The sequence below is a fragment of the Lupinus angustifolius genome, chromosome LG11, assembly GCF_001865875.1.
Source record: "Lupinus angustifolius cultivar Tanjil chromosome LG11, LupAngTanjil_v1.0, whole genome shotgun sequence".
NCBI classification, from domain to species: Eukaryota; Viridiplantae; Streptophyta; class Magnoliopsida; order Fabales; family Fabaceae; genus Lupinus; species Lupinus angustifolius.
The window spans coordinates 27,237,565-27,264,486 of NC_032019.1; the positions used below are offsets into that span (position 1 = coordinate 27,237,565).

Below are 26,922 nucleotides of genomic sequence, written 5' to 3' on the forward strand. Positions count from 1 at the left end.
TGTTATAAGTGTAGATACCTTCAGGCAATTTCTGATTTGATGACGGGACTGAATTAGAATTATTGCAACTTAAGTAGTAACCGCTACGGTTACTTTTATGGGTTATGGTCCCCATTTGGAGAGCAACGTGTTTTGTTGAGTAACTGAGGAGAATAAAGGTGGATGGATAAGGAGTTGTCCATAAGGCAATATCCACATAAGAATTCTATCAGGTTCAAACTCTCCTTTGCTTTTCATTTCCCTCTAGAGAAGCAGAAGGAAAACCATCAGGCTCTATCATCTGGAAGATCTTCATACCCTTGACAATTCCAAATGGTTAATCAATGTATGCTCTTCTTCTTCACTATGAAATCAATGGGGTTTTCTTCGGTCTAGATTAGGGTTGTTCCATTTGGGTTTATGTATGGGCATAAACATTTTGTTACAGGAACAAAGCCCTGATCATTAGGTTTTCCGCATTCAATTTAAATGATTGCATAGAAAATCCAACACATATCTCATTCTCCTTTTTTTCCGCTATGGCCAAAACAACAACCTCCCCCAAAACCAAATTATCTTCCTTCTCAATATTATTTTTATCAATCCCATTATACATTAACTCCGCAATCATCTCATATTTCCAACATCACCAACACCAAAACGAAAATCATGAAGAGGAGGACAAAACTCATGAAAATTAGAAAAAAAAATCATCGACCTTTGGCTCCTCATTATCAATGAATGAAGCATCGTCGACAACTAAAACAAGCTCTATTGTGTCCACCGCTAAGCAATACCCAAAGAACAGAATCTCTCTCATATGAATAGAGGAGACACACATTTGTTTGGACATGAACAAATTTTTGAAGGAAGAAATTTAATTATTCTGAAGAGTAGAGCACAAAAATGTTTGAATCTATATTCTTCACATATTTTTGAAAAGAAATTTACTAGATCTATAAAGAAGAGAGAAGAAATGTTGATTTATGAAAAGAAGAAAATGAACAGAACATATTTCCCCATACACATATCTCAACATAGGAATATCCTTGTTGTTTGTGAAAGAAGATTTACCCAGTAGCTCTCATAGGTGAAGGGAGATGAGAGGTGAAAGTGGTTATGAGTTCCACAAGGAAGAAGAGAGACCATGACAGTACCAGTCATGGTTGTACCAGAAGACACCACAAACATCCTACCATGGACCTATTCCAGCAGCTACCCATGGCTTCAATTACTCAGGTTTTCTTCACAGTTGCTTAGGGTTGCCTCCTTCAGCTTGGTAATATGAGTTAGAGAAAGAAACTGATTTTCAAAACTTGGGCCTCTGGGGTCTAAATTTCTACCCAGACCTATTGACATTATTGAAAGAAAACCATTTTTTTTATTGACCAAAATGCACATACAACGGTAAACAAGGGGGACAACCTTTTGATATCTTGGATAGTTATTAATCTGGACAATGATTTGGGCTTCTCAACTGATCAAATATTTTGGCCCAATTTTATGTTTTTGAAGAAAGTCAAATGTGATGGAGAAGAAAATGACATTCTTCCAAATTTAATGGACTAAATCTTTGGATCAAGAATCCAATTATTCAACCTTGAGGATGAGGTTGATTTTAAAGAGGTCAGTAATGATATGATGTATGTTATAATGTTTATTATGTGATTTATTAGAAAGGGAATATGATAAGATATTATAATTGATTATTCAGATTTATTAAATAATGATATTATATAAATAATTCTAGAATGTTCTTACTCTGAGATGATAACATCATCATATTAGAATTTATTTAATTTCATTAAACAAGGTTTTGTTCATCCATAATGGAAACTTCTCAATGAAATATGAATTTTATCTTCTACTATTATTTCTTTCCTTGGGAGTAGAGTAATTAATAGTTTAATTCCTTGATAGTAGGAATTTGTTCCGTATCAAGAAGTGTCAAGTCATATTATATTTTTTTCTCTTGTTTTAGATGTACTTGTCTCTTCATTAATGAAGAGGATCCTAAGTCATGAAATACACCAATAATAAATGGCTAAAGATAACAACTCGTTACCTAATTGCCAAGGGGAAAAGCCCCTTAATCCATAAACTAATGATGAAACTGCTCACTCATAATAGTTTAGAAACATAAACACATTTTTATTATAGAACAGAGGAAAGAAGACATAACCTCTATTCTTTACTTGTGGGTGTAAGTAGTGTTTTGCTTACTTAAATTGAGTGTTTACATGATGTGTCTATTTATATGAATCGTTTTGGTGTCCATACTCCAACAAAATGGTAAAAGAAATAAGCTATAATTATATCATAATCTTTACATTAGATTTATCTTTGCCAATATGATATATCAAATCCAATGAGATTCAATCCAACTAAAATCTTGCATTATCTCCGTTTTATCTTGTCCTCTAGCAAGTAGATCACCTCCATCAAATCATATATTTTATTATCTTGATATTTATCTCAATCTCTTTTCATTTATTCTAGATAAAACAGTAAATAATTCACGTTTAATCTGAAGTAAGTGATAATACAAGGATTAATTAAAATTACAATTTAGATACAAATTTGCATGTAAAATAAAGACTAAATATAATATATGTCAAATGGCTACTTACTCTAAAACTTTGCATCATGAATGCTGTCCGAATCTCCTTCCTTTGCAGGCTATTGCTGCTATGTACATTGACATATCTGCAATGAGTAAATATATGCTATTGCTATCTCATACTTTGTTCAACTATATCTCACTTTCATTGGTAGAATATTAATTAGGAAATATTTAATTCAAGATTTATTTTTCTTCAACAATAAGAAGAGAGTGATATAAGGAATGAAAGATATTGTGAGACATTGGATATACTCTCATCTGAATAAAATGCTAATGTCATGAATTTCTTTATAATAATTCATTAAAGCTTGTGATATTATCATATCAGCAAATGTTAGCAAACATGGCTGGGTGCAGATTGAAGCCATGGACGATTATTAGGTAGAAAATTTTAAATGTAGGTAAAATTAAAGTTTGCTTGGTGAGTTTCATGGAGAGAAAGTGGGAAAAAGTGTTGTGTGCTTGCATAAATAGGACAAATATATAGTGAGCGTGAGTAATGTTGGATAAGATTTATCTTTTTACTCGAATATAAATATTGAATGGACTAATTTTTTAACCTGAAATTATACCCGAAAGCTTACCCGATTCTAGATATCGATTACACTAACTTTTCATCTCGAACATATTCTCAAACCCCATTAAATATGATGCATTTTCATCTTTTTAAACAAAATCTTCTCAATGTTATTTATGTTTATGGATACATAATTTGGCATAAGAAATAATATACATGTATATATTTTGTGAATCATTTGCATATATGCATATATGGTGAAAATATCATAGAATCAATATATATGGACTATAACAGTAAATGATTTGCATAAGAGTATCCTAAATAACTAACAAAAACAATTAAAAACAATGTAAAAAAAATGAAATTATATTGGTAGTATGGCTTCTACAATCAAATGTGTCATTTTCTTTGGGCCAAAGATTAGTAATTATTCTACACACAATTGAACAAACAAGTTTAATCAAAAGGCTTAGGTGAACATGAGTAATGATTGTCCCTAACCTAGCCTTAAATATTTATCGATCATGGTTTTTAATCCAAACCCAAACTTAGTTCTATACTCGATGATATTAAAGCAAATGCATGTCCATTTATAATCTACTAAAATTGGGTGAGTGGGTAGAATAGGAATATGCTTACCCCTAGGTGAGCTAGAATGCTTATACAATTTGTATGGACTCTTGGAGAATGGAAAGATCCTAATAGAAAAATAGATAACTATGATAAATGGGGTGGGTATATAAGTGAAAATGGGGTCAAATTGTCTATCATTGCCATATTATCTCATTTATAAAAGGTTATATTGGGCCAACCCTCTTTCCAAAAATAAGTTAGATCAAATAACTTCTCAAGTAGTTTTTAAAGATAAATAAATAAATTAAGGTTGAGAGGTGTATCACCAACGGAGGAGTTAAAACGAACTACCCATACAAGTTCAAGCTAATTCACATCGAGTTCAGGCTAAACTGAATTGGACTAAAAAGATACAATTTATACATATCAAATTGTAACATAAACCCGCCTTAAGCAGGTTGCAGGTTGTGGCGGGTCGGCCCGCATAATACTAAAAAAAAATTATTTCAATTTTAACATATTTAATCTATTTAAAATATAAGCATTTGATATTAATGTATAACTTTTTAAACAAACATGTTATGTCTAATGCAATCAAACTTATAGATCTAATGTATCCATAAACGTAAATAACATTATTGTAATTTATTATGCAAAATAGAAAAAATAATATAATACTTAACTTTATAACATTATTGTAATTTATAAATAGTTATGTTATAGACATTACTCTATTTTTTATTCAAAGTTCACAACACAATATTTATTATATGAATTTCATTATAAATTATTTTGTAAAACAATTTTTATTTAAGGCTTATTACCAAGTCAAATGTCCCAAAAAAGATTAAAAAAATAAGGAAAAGAGGGTAGCCCGAACCGCCCCGAGTAAGTCCCGCTCGAGCCTGATTTTAATATAGCCCAGTCAGGGTGGACTGAAAAGCTCAGATTCAATAAAAAGTACCTAAAATGATACCAAAGCCTTGTAAACTTTCAGGTTTTGGCAGGCTGGCCCGACTGAACCCACCCATTTTGACATCTCTAATCACCAATGAAGTACTCTACTAAAAGTGCAAGAGGTCATGTTTTTTGAAGTTTTGAATTTTGTTTCCTTTCAAATGAAATTTTTATAATAATTCTCTCTCACTCGTATTATGAAAATTGTATTGTAGCAGTCGGTTCAATCGATAAACCGGTGAATCGCGGAGAAGAAACGATGATGAAATATGCCGAATAAGCATCAGCTAACTTTGTTTGTGGTCGCGACAAGATAAAGGGTTTGTGCCAACAACCATGATAAGACAAGGGATGCAAGCGTTATCCAAAATAGTTGGGTCACTATATCATTATGATACATCAATCATACTAATCATGCAATCATATTGGTTAAAATCAATAATACTAACATATTTTTATTTAAACGATATTGGTCATCCTAGCCAATTTTCATTTAAAATTGCAATTTGTTGTATGAAAGTAACTTAATTTATACTATTGATATAAATGATCAAACATACGATCATTATATTTATTTATACTTCTAAAATATATTATATTATTAAGTCACATATTTGATAACAAATGATATAAATAAAATAATTGATCACATTCTTTATTAATTTTAAAACACTAATATTAGTAATATATATATATAATGATATACAATGAACTATTTGAATTATTTACTATCATATTAGTATATTGACAGGTGTGATGACGGATACCTTAACACCCTTCCTCATATATCTTTTTATTAAAAATAAAAAATTAATTTTCTTTTTTGTTTTTGGGTGGTTTTTCTTCTTTTCTTTCCAATTTTCACCCATCATCCGTCTAAGAATACCAAATAGAATGAGATTGAAATTGAGATGTTAGGGTTCACAATCACCTCCCTCTTCAAACCCTCACTAACACTCCTTTCAAATCCATGCACTTTCTCTTCTTCTGCATCTTCCTTTTCCTCCAATCTTCAACCTTTTCCACAAAAGCCAAAACCCCTTTTGGTCCTTGCATCCAACAACAACAATAGTGATCTAAAGGAACAAGAAAAACAACAACAACAACCCACCAATGGAGAAGAACAAGATGTTAACAACAACAACAGTAATTCAAGCAAACAAAAAATACCCATTTTTAGTTTCAATTGGAGAGCCATTTTGGACCCTGACCCTGAAAATATCCTTGCACTTGGCTTAACTGGTCTTCTTACTTGGGCAAGTGTTCAAGTTCTATGGCAGTTACTGTTTATTTCTTTGGCTATTCTTCTTTCTGCTCTTAAGTACTCTTTCATTGCTGCTCTTCTCCTTTTCATTCTCATTGCCCTTCTCTGACAATTCATTATTGGGTGATGCAATTTTTGTTTTTTCATATACCCTCCCCAAAAAATGTAATTGGGGTTTGTAGTTGTTATTTTATGATTCTATCTCCAACAATTATGTTATTTGATAGACTTCAGTGTATATATAATGGAGAATTATTTGGTATTTGTTTTTCATTTTTTTGTTGATTTATTTTTATTTTCCTTTTCAATTGTGGTTTAGATCGTTATTTAATGTTTTTTTATCAATTATCTTATTTCATAGAATCAAATTTCATGTTTTTTAGGCTGCTACTTTTCTTGTGGTTCTGTTTTTTTGTTTCTTTTCCTGTTTCCAGATAATGATATATAATCAGGATTTTAGGTGTTTCATATTAAAGTTTTAACTTAAATACATATTTTTCAACCAATAGCAAGTGATACATTTTTTGGGGACATAAGACATGCTCCTTTTATGAGAATGGCTTTAAATGTTGATGGGTCATGGCTTTCGCCAAACCATCCCTTGGATGAAACTAAGCACATTCCACTTTCCTTGACATATTTATTGACATACTTGATTTCAGAAATCTTTATGATAAATCCGTGTAAGGAGAGTAGATCAAATGAAAGTTAGTCCAATTCCTAAAGGAAGAGGGAAACTAGGAAAAACCATTGGGGAAATGATAAAGAAAGACTTATAGCACAATGCTTTGCCAATGAACATGATTTATGATACATCATTATAATGCCATTCAATCCATATAGCCGACCCCACCTAGAGGGATAAAGGCTTGGTTGTTGTTGTATACTTGTTTCAGAAATTACACTGACCTTAGGTACCTTATAATATAAGCTTATAGTAAGAGGGTGTAATTAATCCTATATCTTAGGGAAGGATAGGTCACTGTATTTTGCCTTTTCTTTTTTTGTTGATCATTTTGAGAAATGCATTTTTTATAGCCATATGGAACGTAGTTCATACAATGAAAGTTCTTATGTAATGGAGATTTACTTGTGCATAGATTGCATAGTTGCCACTATTCTTGTGGAACTGCATTTTTCATTGCGTCTTTGTGTCCTTTCTCCTGGTAATAATAAAACTAGGATTTTTGTGTGAATAGCTTTAATCGATGCCATCCAAAATACTTGAGGACCTGCAATCAGTTAATTTGGAAATAGTAGTCGAACGTGTAAAGTAGTAGTTACATCTGAATTTGATGATCATACCGTGGGGTAAGCTAGTCCGGGGAGAGATAATTCCCTTAGTTGTACTTTTACTTGGATGCATACTCTTGTAGATACTTTATAAGACTTGAAATGCTGCCTGGTTAGAGTTAGTCTTTGATAGAAATTGTCTCCTAAAAGAACTGATTTTTGAAGGAGACTTTCTAGATGTTTGATGAACTGTTAACCTTCGTTGTACCTTCATTATTCACACAGCACAGTTTTCTTCAAGACAATCTTTGAATTAGATTAAACATGTTTTTTTTATGCATTTGGTTGGAACGGAATGTTAAACTCTGTATCCCGTGATGGTTGTCTCTTGAGTTCATTTGCAATAGTTTATTTCATTTTCTTTTATGCTCAAACATTTTTAGAGGAGTTTCTATGACTAATCTGCAGATAAATTGACATGACTTACTGTTTATTTATTGTTCTTAGATTTTGTTTCTTTGTCTTTTAGGTTGTCATTTTTTGTCTTTTAGGTTGTCATTTTTGAGTTCTTGAGATTTTCCTTTCTTGGATTTGTACTATCCTCTTCTCTCTCAATATCTTATTTTATTAAAAAGAAAAGAAATTATGTGTTATGGATTTATCGCGTCATTCGGTTCATTAACAAATCTCATTTAGTGGGATAACGGCTTGATTGTTGTTGTTCTATTAAAAAAGAAAAGCAACTATACACATTCCTCAGATTTGTTATGTTCTACCAACGGGAATTTTGTTTGCAGTATTGTGGAAGGATAAGACAAGTGATAAGTGTAATCTTACTTTTGATGATTAGGTAGCATTTCATAGTAGATGGTTTAATAAACATTTGAAGGATTATGCGCATTTTTTATGATTAGGTAGCATTTCATTGAAACTCTATTGTTCTTTCCATGCATGTTGGACCACTTTTGTTGATAACACATTTCAGTCAAAATAATTTGAGTTTTCTGGTGTTCCTTCTTGGGTGAGACTTAAAGTGTTTGTGGATTTGGACTAAATACTATACAAATTTATTAAGGTATTGATTGGAAGTGAAAAGGTTAGAGCTCTTCTCATTGTAAGAAATAAGAACATCAAATTTGAACTATTAGATTTTATGTGAATAATCATCATTAAATGGAAAATATATGACTTTTTTAAGTGATCATGTAAATATTAATTAATTTTCTATGTATGGTTATATAGTCTAAATTTATTATTTTTACTGTTTTTATGTGAAAAGTATTCTCACTATAATCACTCTCATAATTTACACAATTGCACTTTAACATCTAAAGTACTAGAGAAGCTACACCTTCCTTCTCTGTATCCACAATTCAAATGTAAGAGTTGCACTAAAAGTACCAATGAGTTTTACAAACCACTTTTTAAAAATATTCATAATACTGACTATTGTGGTACAAGTGCTCATGGATACATATTATTTATATGATTAGTATATTACATTTAATTAAAATAGAAAGTACATTACCCTAACTTTCATTACATTATGTACGTATTTTCCTATTATTTTGTTTACATTTTTTGTACACTAATTACATCTTTTATTGAATAGGGTGGAGAAACACCCTGCAAATATCATTATATGTGTAGAAACGTGCAATGTCTTGCAAAGAAAAATATATATTTTTTGTTAAGTAATGTGAACATTAAATCACACAAATACAAAACTCCAATAGATTTAACATTTTTGCCAAATGATCAATTAAAAAGCACAAAAATAATTAAGTACATGCGAAAAATAATTCATTGATAATGTAGGAAACTCACATGGTATCCATTGTACCTGTGAATACCTAGAAATACCCACGAAAAACTCGTACGCGGGTACCCGTTTGCGTACGGACGGATATGGATAATGATCTCATATTTCAAAATGGGTAGTGAGTAGCTACTACTCGTACATTCTCATGCTTGTTGTCATCTCTACTTGAACATTGAAAATTATATGATACACATAGTTATTTGGATTTTTTTCTTCTCAAACCTAAAATCAAGAATTTCTAGGGAAAACTCTATTTAAGAGGGTAAAACTCTTATAATATCTATTTTCACTCATGAGAATAGTACACAAGAGGAAAAAACATTGGTCATATTTCATGGCATGTTATCAAAGGTAAGTTAACTATTTTAAGGATTATTACTTTTAAAGAAATTTGTATGATACTTTATTGTTAATCTAAGTATTTTCTCACCTTATAGTTAACCTATCAAAACCAACTACCCTAACAAATTTGGGTTAAAAGCTTGGCTATAAGGGTTGTGGTAAGCCGACTTACATAGTATTAAAAAAATTTATTTAAATTTTAATCATTTTAAAAAATATATATTGGACATCAAAATATTTCTTTTCTTTAGCGTATTTGCTATTTGTTATGTTCAACCCAACTAAGAAATGCTTATTAAAGCCCAAACCAAAAAACTAACCAAATGAATGCATATTAACAAATCGAAAGTTCCAAAAAGAAAAAAGAAATGGAAGCCCAAAACCAATCGGGTAGGCTTTGCCTAAGACCAGATTTAAAATAATTTGGCAAATTTGAGCTAAAAAATACAACTTAAAAAATACCTACAATGCTATGAGTTATGGTGTTTTGTCTATCCACCAATCCATTTTGACAAGTCAATTTTATGAGTAAATAACTGATCTATTTTAAATTATGTATTCGTCCCCTTTAACAAAGGGGCTCTTAGAATTGAACCTTGGCCTTTAGCTTTATACAATATCTGATAATATATTTATATGGTACGAATAATCCATTATTTATTGTTGTAATTTCAAAATAAATAATTAAAATATCAGGAGTCAATGAAATACTTTTCAATTCACGTTGGATACAATACTTTCGTAAAAAAGTTGACATGCTCCTCTAAAATAGATAAATAAGGGTTTAGGAGTTGCTTCAATAATGGAATATACCCAAAACTCTCAAAAGTTCTTCGCCTCCAATATTTTTTAAACAAACTTTATTAACATAGCACTACATAAAATGTTACAAACATAATAAATGCAACATCAAAGACAAAAGCATTAGTCCAGAAAATTAACATTTAGCTATGCAAAACTCATGAACCATTGCTAAGAGCAAATCTTAATAAGATGCATCACCTCCACTACTTGAAACATTTCCTTATTAAAATGACAACATTGAGCTGGAGCCAAATATTCCAAGTTAACGTAACCAAATCAGTGTTGCTTCTGGTCACTAAACAAAAGCATAAAATAACCAAAAGAATATACCATGGTCCCATGAGGTAAAGCAAAGACCCTTAACCAAATAGAAACAGCACTGACTCATAAAGTGGACAAACCCCAACCACGAACACACACCTATGCAATAATTAGTCATGCGTAGGGAACTTGTCATGCAATAACAACCACCAATTCGAGATCAATAATTTTTATGGAGCCCTAGTTTCCCAATTAATTTGTCACGCAGAAGGCCTTCCACGCACTACCAATTGCTAAATGTTAATATTTCATCCATGTGTTGAAGTGTTTATTCATGTGTTTGATCTTACAGCTCAAAACCTTAATATATTAGGTCTATTAGTCATCCACTTACAACTCATTCACTTTTATAGAACATAAGATTTCTTCATTCTTAATTAGAATCTCCAACATCTCACCCGAAGTGTAAATTACTCTCTCTTTAAAGTAATGCTATTAATACTGTACCGATCATCAAACCACCTAGGACACTAGTATATTGGTAGAATGGTTTAACTGATGGTTCACTAATTAAACTGCATACTGGTCAAGTTAGATATACATATATAATATATTAACATTTATGTTGAAAATGAATAATAAATAAATAAATTTTATATTTTCATTAAAATTAATTTTAAATAAAAATCGACTGGTATGACCGATACAGTTCAATTGAAAACTGACTAGTATGACCGATATCAACTGGTATTGGTCGGTTTTGACCAATATGATTGAATGACTGATATAATTATTGTACCGTACTGGTATTGAGACTGATTCACCGGCCAGCACGAACCAATTTTTACAACACTGCTTCAAAGTATGGGGTAGAGTTAGCTCTCCATCTACTTGTACTATTGTTGGCTTGTCTTGTCATCAATGGGACAGGCCGCCATATACTACTTGTTAAGATATCTTTATCCATGACTAAAGTTTCATGAACTAATTAAAAGAAACATATAAGTGAGTTTGACATAATATCTTAACCCAAAACCTAAAGTATCAAGTTTATAGATTTATCTACTTATACGCTTCTTAACTCAACTACTTCTATACTTCTATGCAATGTAAGATTTCTTCCTTCACACTTAAATACATGACACATCATTCCAGCAATTTTAAACCAACAAACCAAAGAGGAGATAACCAACAATTATTAAAAAGAAACTATTTCTCCCCCTCCAATCAACTGTTGGCTATATGAAATACAATCTTTGCTCAAAGTATCCCTAAATTTAGCCCTTTCTACCAACATCTTTGACAATGCTATCTTCATTAGCTAAATAACAAATTTATAGTATATTAATGTTTAAAACAATTACATTCCTTCAAATATTGACTCTATATGTGTATGGGGTAATATAGATTTCTATTATAATATTTCTATTTCTATTACAAAGAGCCCATATATAATATAAATTAAATACATTCCCCCTTCACTCATGTTAGCAAACCCCACACAACATATATATGTGTATGTATTTGGGGATTTGTTAACATGAGTGAAATTGTTTTCATGAAGAACCATGTTAGCATTATATACTCAAATATTTATACCGTAAACTCAGATTTTACTTTGCTCATATTTTGTAGATCTGTACCTCCTTAAATAGGTGACATTCAATTTGAAATCACAGTTCATCCAACATGCCATACTAATGTTATAATAGAAATTCCCTCACAACACTTTAAATTTTTAAAATGTGGGAAAAGTTTTCATGGCCTTTTCAGTTAGTTAGACACATTGCCATTACAGTACCCGCTGGCTCATGATTTCAGCAATCAATATTAAATGCTTGTTAACAGGTCACACATGATCATGATGTGCTTACAACATAAACAAACATATACTTCGATTGCTACTCAAATTAAGATATAGCTAAGAGGGAGTAGGGAATGCACAAAGGCCAAATTGAGGATGAAAAGTTACAATGTTCTGAGTGTTTATCTACACAACTCCCTCTTACTAAAATAACAATGATTAAATAATACCAGTTTTGAAAAAAATGCTGAATGACTTATGATCATAAATCAAAAGGCCAAAGTGAATCCAGTCATGATATATATAGGGTGAAATCCAGTTAAACAGCAAAATCTAGTTCTTGAGCAAAGGTCCTGTAAACACAAGTTATAAATAATCAGCAATCTAGATATGCTACAGGGCTTGATATCATTCATCATTTTATCATGCAAAATTACATATAAGGTATAACATTTAGCCTAAACTTGATGCAGAGTGGGAATGGTTTTTCATGACAACATTATAGAAATCAAGGGGTTTCAATATTGAGGGGTTTTCACTTAGGAACTTCTACTTTTGACACATAGGGACTTTATCTATTGCTTATTTAGTAATATTCCTATCTTACTTTGGTTAGTACTTTTCAGGATTGCTACATTATTTTTTCACTTAGCTATATTCCTGATTATTAACTGTAACGAGTTTTGAGAATTGTGTTTTTTCTTTATGTCCCTGCATCAACTTAGTACTCAAAGCAAGGTTTTCTACCCAGTGGGCATGTTTGTTTTGCACCATTTGGTTGCCATTGGAAGATTATAAGCTTTTTGGTTAACTAAGTAGACCTACAAGGCTACAAAGAAGAACCACTATTATCGTTAAAGTTTCTGTAGACTGGTCCAACTAGCTGCCCCTCTTTGAAATTGAGATTATACAAGTATTACACTGAACAAAAATCAATAGCAACTATGCTGCATGGTAACCAGTTAATCGAGTTAATCAATAGCAACTATGCTGCATGGTAACCAGTTAATCGAGTTAACCATGGTAAGCCAAGCATGAAGAGAAGGCTTTAATTTGCATAAGGCTTTAATTTTCATTAAGACTTATGCAAATTAAAGCCTTCTCTTCATGCTTGGTCCCATTTGCACTTGTTTCCATGGTAGAAAATGAGTTGCCGAAGTGCTTCTTGGGCCTTTTTGGTCTTCAATAGCAACTATGCTGCATGGTAACCAGTTAATCAAGTTACACAACTAGTGGTCATAACCAGTTTCCTCTAGGTCCAACCTTCTGGTTTCGCTCTGGCTCAGTCACATGCACTTTAAACTTTACTAAACAATCCAAGTTCAGGCAAGCATTTTAATATTTGAGTCCAGTAAATCATGAATGGCTCAATCCATTTGCCCCTCTAGTGCAAATTATGCCAATTAATCTTGAACTTGAGATTATATGACTACATCACGACAAAAATCAATAGCAAGAATGTTTGCTTAATAAATTGAAATTTAGACGTACCTGAATAAACAATTAGAATCTTTTTGTTTTCTTTTTCAATGTTTTTGTCTCATGTCTGTATACAAGTTTGAAGTTCATTTGCATGAAGTTGTTCACCCTTCAGTATCAGCAATTATATTCTGCAAACATTTCATAATATTGGAGAAAGAAGGTCGTCGCCAAGGTTCACTACAAGCATCAGCAGATTATAATTAGAGTGATTCTAATAGAGCTCCTGATAAAGAACTTCAAAATGCAGGTGATTTGAATCACACAGTAATTTCAGATTTTGCACTGACAAGAACTTACAAAAGTGCAAGAATCTTTGCACGAAAAATTTAGTTATATATTTTATCTACTTACGTATCCCAACAGAGCTCAATCAAGGCAGCCACTCGAGGATTTGCATGGCTTGGAATTTCAAGCCTTTTGCCCATAAAACCAACAGCTGCAACAACCTGCACTAACAACATTCTAATTTGTTAAATCAAAAGCCACTTGATGCATAATAGAAAAACATCACGTATGCACATAAAGGCAAGTGCTTAATCAAGTCAACATGTGGTTATCCATGTAACCTCTCCTTGAACATTGTTAACAATACATTTTGTAATTTTAGCTCAATTGGAACTTTTAGTTGTATTTCTCCCAAAGGAAAACTGTTGAGGTTGGCTACATGGATCAAATGACATCATTAGGATCTATGAAAAACTCAATTTTCAATGGATCCTAAAAGAAAACCATTCTAAATAAAAAATTCATTGACAACTTATTAAATAAATAAAAAAATACAAAAAAACATCTAATAAAGAAAAAGTTATCTAATCATAGTTAACATCAAGAACAAAGAGCCAAACACCATAAACTGGACATGAAATTCCTTATCAGAAAATAATTAAGGCGTGAACATTGACTCTTGAAGGTTATCCCATTTGTGTCTATGTTACAGATTATTTAGCAAAGTGTCAAGCCCTAAATTTGAAGGCCAACTATTTGGGTGCTTAATGATTTGTTTTGGGTGATTAATTGCTGATTAGGATGAAATTATATTCCTGTATTATTCATCCAGCATCAGTATAAATTTAGCGTGCAGATAGAGCTAATTTATAATACTCCGAAGTATAGGCTTTCCATATTTTAAAAACTGTGTTTGAAAAACATTTTTCTAGGACCTACTCCCTCTTAATATTTTAAGATCAGTGAGGCAGCAATCATGACCATATTATGATATTTGATCGGAACTGAGGCGACTGAGTCTAGTTGGTGTTGTCATTTCTACAGAGGAAGTATGCACTAGAGTAGACATATTGGATGAATCTGGTCATGGGACTGTAGACCTACGTTAAGAAGGCAAATTAGTACCAGACCTTGGGATTCAATTTGACACGCGTTCTTGTTCTTACAACACATTATAGACTGAAGTGATTTCTTATGTGTTCAGGTAACTTGTAAGCAGCTTTGTGTTGCGATTTTACTAGCAGTGTGTTTGTGAAACACGAATGATCATATCCCACATGGAATCTTGAATCGAGTGTTAATTATATACATATACAGATACGAGAAATTCATAGCAATTACCAAGTTCAAAAAAGAAACAATTTCTCTTTCCCTATCTGAGATTCTAGAGCTTAGCTAACAGTCGAAAGCACCATGACAAAGCAAATAACCTGTGAAGGATTAAATTGTCTCCAAGGTTGTTGCAGGGTTACTAATTCCCACAAGATCACACCAAAGCTGAATACATCACATTTTTCATTTGACAGTTCCCCTCGGATGACTTCTGGTGCCATCCATTCAGGCTGATCATGTTCAGAAGTGATTAAAGGATAAATTTAGAATATGAAAACATCAACGAATTATTTTACAAAAGCAAATGTTAAAGGAGTGAAACAGATTAACAGATCTCAGTTAATTCATAGAACTTACAGTCCCTGCTGCTGTTTTAGATGAAAGATAAGTATTTGCCTTTGTACGTGAAAGGCCAAAGTCACAAACCTGTAAAATCAAAACTCAAACCAAAATGAACAATATCCCACAATCTTCAATTCATGAATCCATAAATGTCCAAACAGGGCCATGATTACAAATTTCAAAACCATAGGTAAAATTGTTACTTTGTTAGAACAAACTTTTTTGAGGCCTTAGGCTACTGCCTAAGTGGCCTAAGGGTTACAACGACCCTTTGTTCCAATTAAATATCATTAAAACAACGACTAATTTGCTTTTAAATATATATGGCATTTTATTCATTAATGGTTTTGCCTATAATTTTTCTCAGTTTCCCTATACCTCTAACTATTGGGCTATCATCCATCTGATCATTCTCCTTCTACAAGTCTTCTTCGCACATGCCTGAACCACCTAAGTGAGATTCTACCACCTTTTCTACAATAGGTGCTAACCCAACTTTGTCTAATGCGTCCATTCCCTAATCCAATCTGGTGAAGTATCTCCACTTACCCAACATAACAATTTCATCTATGCACCATTGACTTTTATTTTATTGAATTTTTAGTGCCCAACATTCAGTCCCATACAACATCACAAGTCTTCACTGCCATAAAAGATGTAATAGATTATTGAAACTAAACAAGACATGTACTATATGAGTTGCTATACAGCCATAAGAAATAGAAAGTCGTAAGCCAGATTTGTCAATTTCAAGGGCGGTTGTTGGATAAGTCAAAATTTTGGGCACCACTCATCCATCCAAGATTCAATTACAATGGCAACTTATTCTAGACAAAATTCCAGCTGTCAAGTATTTTCCTTATCAATGTCTTAATCCTACAATCAGATAACAACGAAGAGTGGTTGAATTTCTGAACTAGCATAAGGAGAAAAGGTTACCATCTCTCTAACCACTTAGCAGAACAGGACAAATGAAAAGAAAATCCATGTTGGAAACTATAGGGTCTAAGTAAAGAGAAGTATGAGAGACAAACAGCTAAAAGTGGTATTCGGTATATAATTGATACATGTTTTAATGTTTATCAATAACTTAATGTTCCTATTAGTACTAATTATTAGGTCGAGTACTAGTACAACTTGTACAAGCCTGGGTGCACTAAGAATAAGAATAATAACTTAATATTGACAGCTTTAGTTGTTTTAAGCATCAGATCAATCAGTGAAACAAGAAGAACAAAAGTTTTCTACAACAATTACCTTCACGGTGTATGTATCATCCACCAAGAGGTTTGGAGACTTTAAATCTCTATGAACAATGGGAGGTCTCATTTGATGAAGATAATTCATTCCACTTGCCTAGACAAACATATAAAACATCCCACAAAGTCTTAAAGAAAGTATAATGTATGTTTGATGCCAAAAAAGACATAGAAAATGGATGAACAGCAGCTATAATCATTAAAATTATACCACATCATAAGCCATTCTTAAGCGGCACTTCTCATTAAGTGATGATCCAATACCTTGAATCTGCAGAAGTTCATACAAGCTGCCTCTGCAATTCAAAGAACACTAATTGTTTAAAATCATTTCCAACTAAACACAAAAGTTAGGAACAGTACAAAGATAAGTTTCAGAAAATTATTGTACCTTGATAAATATTCTGTTACTATGGATAACTTAGGGGGTTGAATAACTGCACCCATTAAAAGAACAATGTTTGGATGCCGTAGGCGCTTCATGAGTGAGACCTATCAAATGGATACTGAAGTGCAATCAACGAGGACAGAAATTTAACGTATGAAAATCTAATATAAAACTCATTTCCACTGTCATCTAAAAACATAAGTAAGATAGATATAATCATATAAGTTATTCACAATAGTATTGAGGCACACCTCCTTTTTAAATTCTTCAAATCGTTCAGCATCAAAACCTTGCACCTTAAGAATCTTCACAGCAACATCCTAAAAGGTTACATGCTCAAGAGTTAGTAATGGGATTGTATACCATATATACCCACACAGTGAAGAAAGAACAGCATGAAACAAAACGAATGGAGTGGTAATTATGTTTTTACTAAATAATTATCATATATTCATATTGGTAAGTATATCTTTTATTTCTGGACAAATTCAATTAGTAATTAGCACTATATTATGCTTGTTTTTATAATTTCTTCTTGAGAAAAACAGGATACATAAGCTCCTCAAAGGAGGGGAATACTTAAGGCGAAACACTCATTTTCATGAATTTCACAATTAAAATTACTTAACAAAAAAGGAATCTATACAAAGAGACACTGATCAACTATCTAAAAAATAACATCATAATGAATGACATAGAATCAGCTAGAACATGAAGAACAATATCCTTAAAAAGTGAGGATGAATAATTAAAGATTTAAAGAAGATAGATGCTTACCGAACCACGCCAATCAGCACGAAGGACAGTTCCAAATGATCCTGAAAAAGTTATCATTGCTCTCATATTATTGTTTCATGATACATTTTTGCTATGACACAGAAAGCTTGAGTAGAGTCAGGGATTTTTAGTAATATCATGCACAAGGTTTTAAATATAGTACCTGTCCCAATGTTCTCCTTCAAAATAAGTTCACTCCATCGAATATCCAGATCCTCCTCATCAAGGTCAACTTCATGACTTGGATAATCCATTACCGACTGGTTAGCTTCATTGAAAGACACATATGCCTCTGTAGTAGGACCTGCAAAAGATGGTGTATCAAATGGAGAATCCAATAATGCCACTGCAATTGAACATTCAACAGAGTATACAGGGCATTTTGACTTTAATTCATTTAAAACAGATCAGATATATCAGACTGTTCCCTTCATGTGATCTGCTCTATGAGGTCTTATGGCTCATTCTTTCTCTTTTTTCTTTCCATGTGGATAGAAAAGGTGGTATGTTCTTACTAAAAACAGTCAGATGGTTGTTTCGGACAGCATAGTTCGCACTAAAAGCTTCTGTTCGCTGTACATCCATTCTGTCACTATGATGCACAGCACCACCTGCCAAGATAGGAAATCATTAGTTTTAGTCATAAACCGCCATAGGGACAGAATCCGTGTTATATTTCTCACAGAACCTTTTTATCCACAAAATTATATCATTTCCTCCCTCATCACAAATAATTAAGGGCAGCGCTATTCACATTCCAAATGGCCTTTCCACACTCCCTACTAATAAATCATACCTTTTGTTTTTTATTTTTCAAAATTATGATCAGTCACTAAAAGTGTGAATATGCATTTGGGAGTCCAATAGCCTCACCCAATATTTGATCCTTAATGATTACATTTTATGTACATTTCTTGGGCAAGGTTAAAAATTGCAAAATAAATAAATGTTGGTGATTAAATTACATGATCACAACTCAATCAAGGTTCAAAATTGGAGTATTGCAGAAGCAACAAAGATAAGATAAAACACGACATTTCAAGCTACAAAGTTTTTTGGTACTACCAAGGGTATCCTCTCACCCTATAGGTAGGGAACTAATCCCTTTCGGGGTGTACGACTGCACCAAAAGACCAACACCTTGTTGGTCTTTCTAGGGATCTAGCAGGTCCTTACACTACTAAACCAACACCTTGTTGGTTTTCAAGCTACAGAATACCACCATCAAAAAGAGGAAAAGCTCTTTTTTCTTACTTTGCATTTCAGATAGGAAAAAGATATATTATTAGATGGGAAGGATAAAATATGCAAGAGAATAGGCTATCCTCCAAAAGAAACCACAAAGTTGAAGAAATATAAAAGGTAAAATATCACCAAAAACAAAAAAATTAAAACCCATATAGGAAGGACGGCCGTAAGCACGGGGCTCACAACAACGGGATCTAGGGAGGATAGATATATGCAGTCTTACTCCCTTACGAGGGTGAGCCTAAGCCATATGCCTCAACACTCTCTTAGGAAATTTCATCCACAAAACACCTGCAACAAAAGGGATAGACTAATACTAAATCGAGAAACAAAACTCCCTCTGCTTTCAACAAAAAAAGACAACTTAAAAGCTTCAAAAAAGCTAATCAAGCCCTCTTAAAAGCTTCTTCATTTCATACTATATGTATTTAGCAACAGAAAAAGAAAAAAAAGACTTTACCTCCATACCCAATGTCCAACCAAATTAATCCCTATTGAAACAAAAACTGACTGTGCACCAAGAAAATAGCTCGCATTGCCTTAAGGTCTAATGTGCCCTCTTTTTTGCTAAAAGGTTTTGAGACTAGGCAGAATTCCCTTTTCAGAACTAGCATTAATAGAATGACTACATAGAAGACTACTCTTGTCCTCTATGGAGTCCTGGCAGCCTAATAAAGTATCATTATCCTCAATATTTTAACGTTGAAAGAGCTCCTTCACTCCTTGTAAGTTACCATCAAAGTTAACACATTGCTGAACCTTTATTAATCAGCTTTTGCCGCAGAAACATCCAGAAATAAATCTTCACCATCTTCGAAGTAGATTTGTATGTAAGAAACCAGATCTGTAACTAAAGTATCATTAACCTCAACACTTTATTGTTGAAAGAGCTCCTTCACTCCTTGTAAGTTGCCATCAAAGTCAACACACTCTTGCTGAACCTTTATTGATCAATTTTTGGGCTAGAAAACATCCAGAAATAGGCCTTTACAATCTTCAAAGTAGACTTGTATTGTATGTAAGAAACCAGACCTGGAACTAACTATGATCAAAGAAAATGGAATGCACTGTTTTTTATGGTAAGTCACAGTAGCACCTCCGCCTCAATTATCTAGAAACCCATAATTTAGGCCTAAGACATGCTTTTAAAAGAAGAACGATTCCCGGCTACAAAAGGTTACTCTATGAAGTGGAAGCATTTGTCAACAGTCCTTACATTATGAGAATCCTAAGACAATAATAATAACCCTCATATCTTTTGGCATTCCTTTGTTATTTCGTACCTAACATTTTAATGGCGTTTCTTTGGTGGATATGCAGAGGGACTGACATGCTTTGTTGTATGGAAAGTCCTCATTCTAACACATGGGTTGCCATTGATTTATGATAACTTATAATATTTCATGTCAAACCAAAATAATTATAAAAGTGCAGGCCAGAAAACTCAGAAAGAAAGTAAAAGGAGATAGTAATTTTAAGTAAAAAAGGCAAAATAACTCTTTCCTTCAGACTCTATTACCACTTCATAATTATGTGATTAAAAAGGTGCAACCAGACAAAGAAAGAAAAGAACCTGATGTAGTATCAAATACAAGATGCAGTGCTTGACTGTCCAAAAAATACAATTGGGCAAATGTCTTCGTATATTCAGCTGTCTCAACTGGCTTGAACTTCGGATGACATAATGGTGAATAGATCAACATTGAAGATGCAGAATTCAGTGAAGAATCAGGTTGGCTCAATGTCCCGGGCATTCCAACTAAATCAATAATATACTCCCTGGAAAGGTGTTATTTTAATTTAACATTTTCTTCTGATAATGAAATAATGCCATACACATTTTTCAAGTAAGAAGGAAAGTAAAGTGACAATTAAACACAGACATAGAAGTTCCCTACTAATTTTTTCCTAAGATTATAGGAAAACATTAACAAAATACCATAATAAACTGATGCATACTATAAATATTAGCTTCTTGTTCCTAACAAATATTCATGAATAAAACTTTGTCACATAACGTGTTCACAAGACTATTCCCCCTATTTAAAAATGAAAATAAATAGAATACTAGGCTTTCGGAGGAAAATATTATGAAGTCATAGATAAACTTTCGAAATCCTCCATTTTTTCTAAGTCATTTGTTCTTGTATGTGGATGGTGAGCTTTGACGTAACAGTAAGGTTGTTGCTTAGTGACTAAGAGATCATCAGTTCAAATCCTGGAAACAGACTCTCCATTTCGGGAATAAGGCTGTATACATCTACCCTCCCTAGATCTCATTAGGTGGAAGACTTGTGCATTGGGTCACCATTTATTCTTCTATGGAAAAGAAACAATGTGTGAGACTTCTAGAAGTTATTGAAACCTCGACTTATTCTTGTAAGCTTACCATTATTAAACCTAAATTTGTAATATTTTGAAAACCCAACCAATAGCTGAACCAAGGTAAGGAGAAGGAATTACCAGAGCAAATATATCGAAGTAAATATGCATTACCTCATATGCATTATTAAAAAAGGTGGACCAATAGACGAGGCTGTCACTTGGTGTGGTTTGAGAAAGGTAGATATACACTGTCTTACCCCCGCAAGCGGAGAGGTTGCTTTCAGGATTTGAACTTATGACCTCTTATGCATTATTATCATGTGGAAAAAATTTCACTTGTCTTCAACATTTTTAGTTCATGCTAACAATTTTTTATTAAATAACAAATGAAGCACATATTTAAAGTTCCTTTTTCATCTTCAACATTTTCTATTATATTAATTTTATAAGCTCCAACAAGGCTCGTTATTATTTTTTAATTTATGAACTTCTAACACTTTGTATGATTAAGCATTACTAATATTCTGAAACACCCATCTTTACACTTTTGACCACTTTTACTGGGAAAAAAATCATATTCAAAATTTCTCTGTAATTTTACATGATTAATAGTGACAAACCTGTCAGAACCAAACTTCACTATACATGAAGCACCTATGTCCTTCCTACAATACTTGCAGCCCTTAGCAATGCGGCATGGTAGGTTGATTAAGTCAGCTAATACCTGCCATTGAAATTATTAGCACGGAGTGTTGAAATGGGTAATATAATTACAACTTAATCATACTCTAAATATAGATTAATGAATAATTTCAAAGGAACTCTAACTTTCTTGCGTCAGTTTAAAACAGTGAAGGGAATAAAATAAAGAACTACATCGTTAATTATTTCAGTTATATTGACGTAAAAAGAACGTTCCAAACCAGAAAATCATTCAAAGTATAAAATAATGCATTAAATAATGAATACAGCAAAACTGTACTTTAAACAGCAATGCTCGATGAACACACAGGCCAACTGGTAAGCTTCCAATTGGAAGAATGACAGAATGCATGCAGCTTTTAAGAATTTGGATGCATTCCTTCCAGCCTGTACATAAATTTTCCTCAGTTGAAGATCCTCCCCTTATGAAGACAATAGAAGCTTGTTAAGAACATGTGAATGTGATAGTCACTTCCCAAAACAATTTTTGTTTCGAAATTAAAGATGTGAACTTACCCCATCCTACTATAAACAATATTTGCAAGCTGATCAGTTGCATCTTTTGTAGTAATCCAGTTACTTGAAAGACTGAGTACCCGACTTTGCAGTTCTCTCAAACCAGAATCTCTTGATTTATCAAAAGCAATCACTACAATTGATGAGTCATCACCAGGTTCGACTGACATCAGTGATTCAAATGATGGAATCGTACCAACATTCTGCATATCAGTACTTATAGTCCATGTATATGCATCCATCCCATGGATTAGGTAAAACCCATCTATAACTCTGTCAGAGTATTGTAAACAACCATTTACCTGGCCAATGTGAAACCACAAAAACACCTATTTAAATTCCAGTTAAACAGTTAAAAAACAAAACTTGCACATAAGAGTATGACAATTGTAGCACTAGATAAGTGAGTAGAAGTCATATCAGATTCATTCCATCAGCAAAACCATTTGGACTAAGCACCACACTATAGATACTACAGAAAGATAAGTTGAATCAATACATAGAATCTTTGTTTGCCATTTTCAGAGAATGTTATGTATGTCATGTCATTGATCCTTGGACCAGTTTTTGTTAACTGACTTTACTGGTTCTGGTAGAAAAAAGAAGCCAATTTTTGTGAAAATGTACAACCTATGCTACACTTTAGCATAGGATGCATCAAAATTAAACTATATTTTTAATGACATATATTGTATAATCAAGCATGACATATTGACACTACTTCTAGATCAAACTTCAACCATACATCAAAATTAAACAATAAGGCTTAAATTTTAATCATAAATGTTATCTCGATTCTAATTTTACCGGGAAACGATTACATGTCACTACCACTTACCATGTTATCGATTAGTATGATACATGATATCGGTGATATTAGCAAAGTCATTACTTTATTTTAATTAAGAGTTTTGCTAACCTAGGTAAATGAGTTTTTTAGTCGGAGTAGGTTAGCATTATGCATCAAGAGTTTTGGACAAAGTTAATGCTCATATTAGTAATAGGGGTAGTTTTATAATTTCATTTAAAAAAAAATGTATCCCTTCTTTCCCCTCTCCCATTAACCTACTTATCCCAAAACACCAAAAACTCATCCACCACCAGAGCCGCCACACACCAACTGTCCACTGCCGCATCATCCAGGACCGCCACTCCCCACCCCATCATTATATATGATAGGTTGTATCACTTCCAAATCTTCTCCAATAAACCAATTTCCAGATGGAGTAATCACCTCCTCAACATAAGGCAATCATGGGGTAGTTGTTCCCCAAGTTCTAGCTATTCTTTCTTCCTTGTTATGCTTGTAGATTTCAATACTGCATAGAAGTTAAATGATGAAGGAAAACTAAGACACTACGAAATAAATTTATTTAGAAAGCCAATGCATTTCATAGTGATAAAACTCTGGAGAATGTTCTTAAATTGTTTTCCAACTTCCTAGTGGGCACATTATTTCATAGAAAATGTATAGAATAACTAATAAAGGAGTAAGCTTTCAATATGAAATCAATGTTGCAGAGCAGTGGTGACAGTTGGTCGTTCTAGTGGTGGAGGGGTTTTTGGTGTTTCGGGATGAACTTTTTTTAAATGGAAATTATAAAATTACCCTTATTACTAAATCTATTACAATTAAGAGGATTAACTTGTCCAAAATTCTTACCTAATGCTAACTTATTCCAACTAAACAACTTATTTACCTTCATTAGTAAAACCCTTTAATTAATGTACGAGACTAAAACCAAACGGTGATAAATCCAAAATTGAATGAAATTACCTTCCAGGACTAAATCCAAAATTGAATGAAATTTTAGGGAAAAAAACATATAAGGCTAATAATATTTAATAATAAGAAGAAAATAAATAAATAGAAAATGGTATACCCAAAAACGGTGAGAAAGTGACTGAGGTGAAATTGATGATGAATTAGAAGCAGAATCGAATTCAAGAAAATTGGGATCTTTAGCAGAAGAAGAGTGAGAAGAAAGACGAAGAGCGAGTGCAAGCTGAAGCTGATAGCTTTCTTCTGTTTGCTTGGCCCAACTTTTGAACGAACCTCCTTCTCCTTGTTGATGTTGTTCATCTTCAATCGTCATCTGCAACTTCGAATTTCCAGATTCAGAAGGAGTAATAGTATTATTGGTACTATACATTTGGAATTCGAACACTTGCGTTACCAAGTGAAACAGATACACTTGGATTTTCTTTTCATTTTCTTATCCTTCACCTTCTTTATTATTCTTATTTCATATATTTTCGTATAGTTAGGAGAAGGAACTTTATGTCCCAACAACTTGAATTTAACATCTCAACTCCAAGAGATAAACTAATATCTTCTGATTCTTATTTTTTATTTTCTTTTCTTCATTCTTATTTACGGTTAATATCTATTGACTATCATAATTATTATCTCTTTCACCATTTATTTATATTATTTTTAAAAAATGAATAATAATATAAAATGATCTTGTATAAAATTTATATATTATCTTTTTAATTGATTTTTATTCATAGTTTACAATTATCATCTAGAGGTTATTATATGGGGAATTTTTCACTTTAGGGGATTGTTTGTTTGGAAATTGAAGGGAGTACTTTTAATTACTTACCTTTTATGATTATGCAATTCTATGTAAGTTTTTCACTTTTGCATTATTAATCTCTATGTCTTCATTCATTTTAAGTCATAAAATTATAAAGTCATTAGAATTTTATATTTATTTGAGATTGAATCATTTCATTCCATTTTAGGTAGTCTTAATCAACAAAAAAATTAATTTAATTATATAGGGAGGGATTATTGATATATCCAATTAGTTAGTAGAGATTAGTAAAGCATTTAATATGGGAAAAGTAAATGTTTAATAGAAATTGTAAGTGACTTTTAAAAGACTTTAAAACCCCTTATAATAAGGGCCAGGTGAATTATTTATGTGGGTAGCAACAAACTTCCAAATTACATCCAAGTGGCATGCTTACAAAGTTTATATGTGAGACTATTACTTAAGTTGGACATTTTATATTTTAAAAAGTATATCATTTTATATGTTATTACTTATAATTGATTATAAAAATATTTAATTATTAAATTTTTATTTTAAATAATTTTTCCAACTAATCATAAGTAATAATATATGAAGTGACACACTTTTCTAAAAAAATGAATATGCTCCCTCATTAAATAGATAATATGTATTGGTTAGAAAAATATTTAATAATTAAATTTTAATTCAAATATAATTTTGCTGACTAGACACATACTAATAGAAAGCATATGGAGTGACATAAAATGTAGACAGCAGATATGTACCCAACTGAACTAAGCTGAGGGGCTCTGATGAACCTTCGTCCTTGCCAAATCTCAATACTTCTATCGTTATCTCTTTCTGCACACCACAATGATGTTGTGGAAATCCACAAATGTAAGATTTTGTCGTTAAGTTATGAAAATATCGAATTCACGTGAACTGGAAATAATTCTTAAAACTTGATTTAATTACTTTAAATACTTACGGAATAAATGAGAATAAAAATGTAACTTGAAGAAAACTAAAACAAAAGATAGGATAAAAGATGAGATAAGGAAGATCATTTGATTGGAAGTACCACAATGACATGTATAAACCCTATTTGATTACACCATTTATCAAGTTTGATGTTGCGTGTTGACATGCACTGTCGTACCTGTCAACCCACTTTCCTATCGTTTGTAATGTATAGTTTGTATTTTATAAATTCAAATATAATTTTTTGCGCTAAATTTACGGTTGAATTTATTCAATTGGTCTAATATTCAATTTTTTAAATACACTTTTAAAATAAGAAGATAATAAGGATAAAATAAGAAAATAATATTATATGGTGTTTTGGTAGAAATAAAAAGATATTGAGGACAAAATAGGAAAACACAAATTACACCATGGTGGGTGGTTGTTTTGTGTTTTCTCTTTATTAATAACTAGTGTGTATTGGCACTTCGTGCCTGCCGGTAAATATTGCATGATACTATATATTCAATTTTTATATATTCAATTTTTATATATTTCATTTTTAGAGTTAGAATATATTTGTTGCATTCGGTGTACTTTATATTATATTTTTTGTGTGTTTACGATAATGTTTAATTTAAGGTGAGATATGTGGT

At 32.1% G+C, this 26,922-nt stretch overlaps 2 protein-coding genes across 3 annotated transcripts; one reads left to right on the top strand and one right to left on the bottom strand.

Annotated features, from left to right (window-relative positions):
* LOC109359408 lies at positions 5,477 to 6,189 on the top strand. The gene has a single exon (XM_019604054.1). It carries the CDS (start codon positions 5,564 to 5,566, stop codon positions 6,023 to 6,025), a length of 462 nt encoding a protein of 153 aa, XP_019459599.1. The 5' UTR covers positions 5,477 to 5,563; the 3' UTR covers positions 6,026 to 6,189.
* LOC109360928 (serine/threonine-protein kinase CTR1-like) lies at positions 12,253 to 25,023 on the bottom strand. 2 transcript variants are annotated; one of them, XM_019606154.1, is made up of 17 exons: positions 24,662 to 25,023; positions 22,779 to 23,080; positions 22,543 to 22,684; positions 22,181 to 22,284; positions 20,809 to 21,014; positions 18,497 to 18,598; positions 18,151 to 18,291; positions 17,988 to 18,028; positions 17,462 to 17,530; positions 17,214 to 17,314; positions 17,034 to 17,118; positions 16,821 to 16,919; positions 15,579 to 15,647; positions 15,320 to 15,451; positions 14,016 to 14,110; positions 13,674 to 13,841; positions 12,253 to 12,535 (listed from the first exon to the last, which is right to left on the bottom strand). In XM_019606154.1, the coding sequence occupies exons 1-16, from the start codon at positions 24,929 to 24,931 to the stop codon at positions 13,766 to 13,768; spliced, it is 2,034 nt and encodes a 677-aa protein (XP_019461699.1). In that variant the 5' UTR covers positions 24,932 to 25,023; the 3' UTR covers positions 12,253 to 12,535; positions 13,674 to 13,765. The 2 variants fall into 2 exon arrangements, with proteins under 2 accessions (XP_019461699.1, XP_019461700.1); XM_019606155.1 differs by having other exon boundaries at positions 18,503 to 18,598; positions 24,662 to 25,022.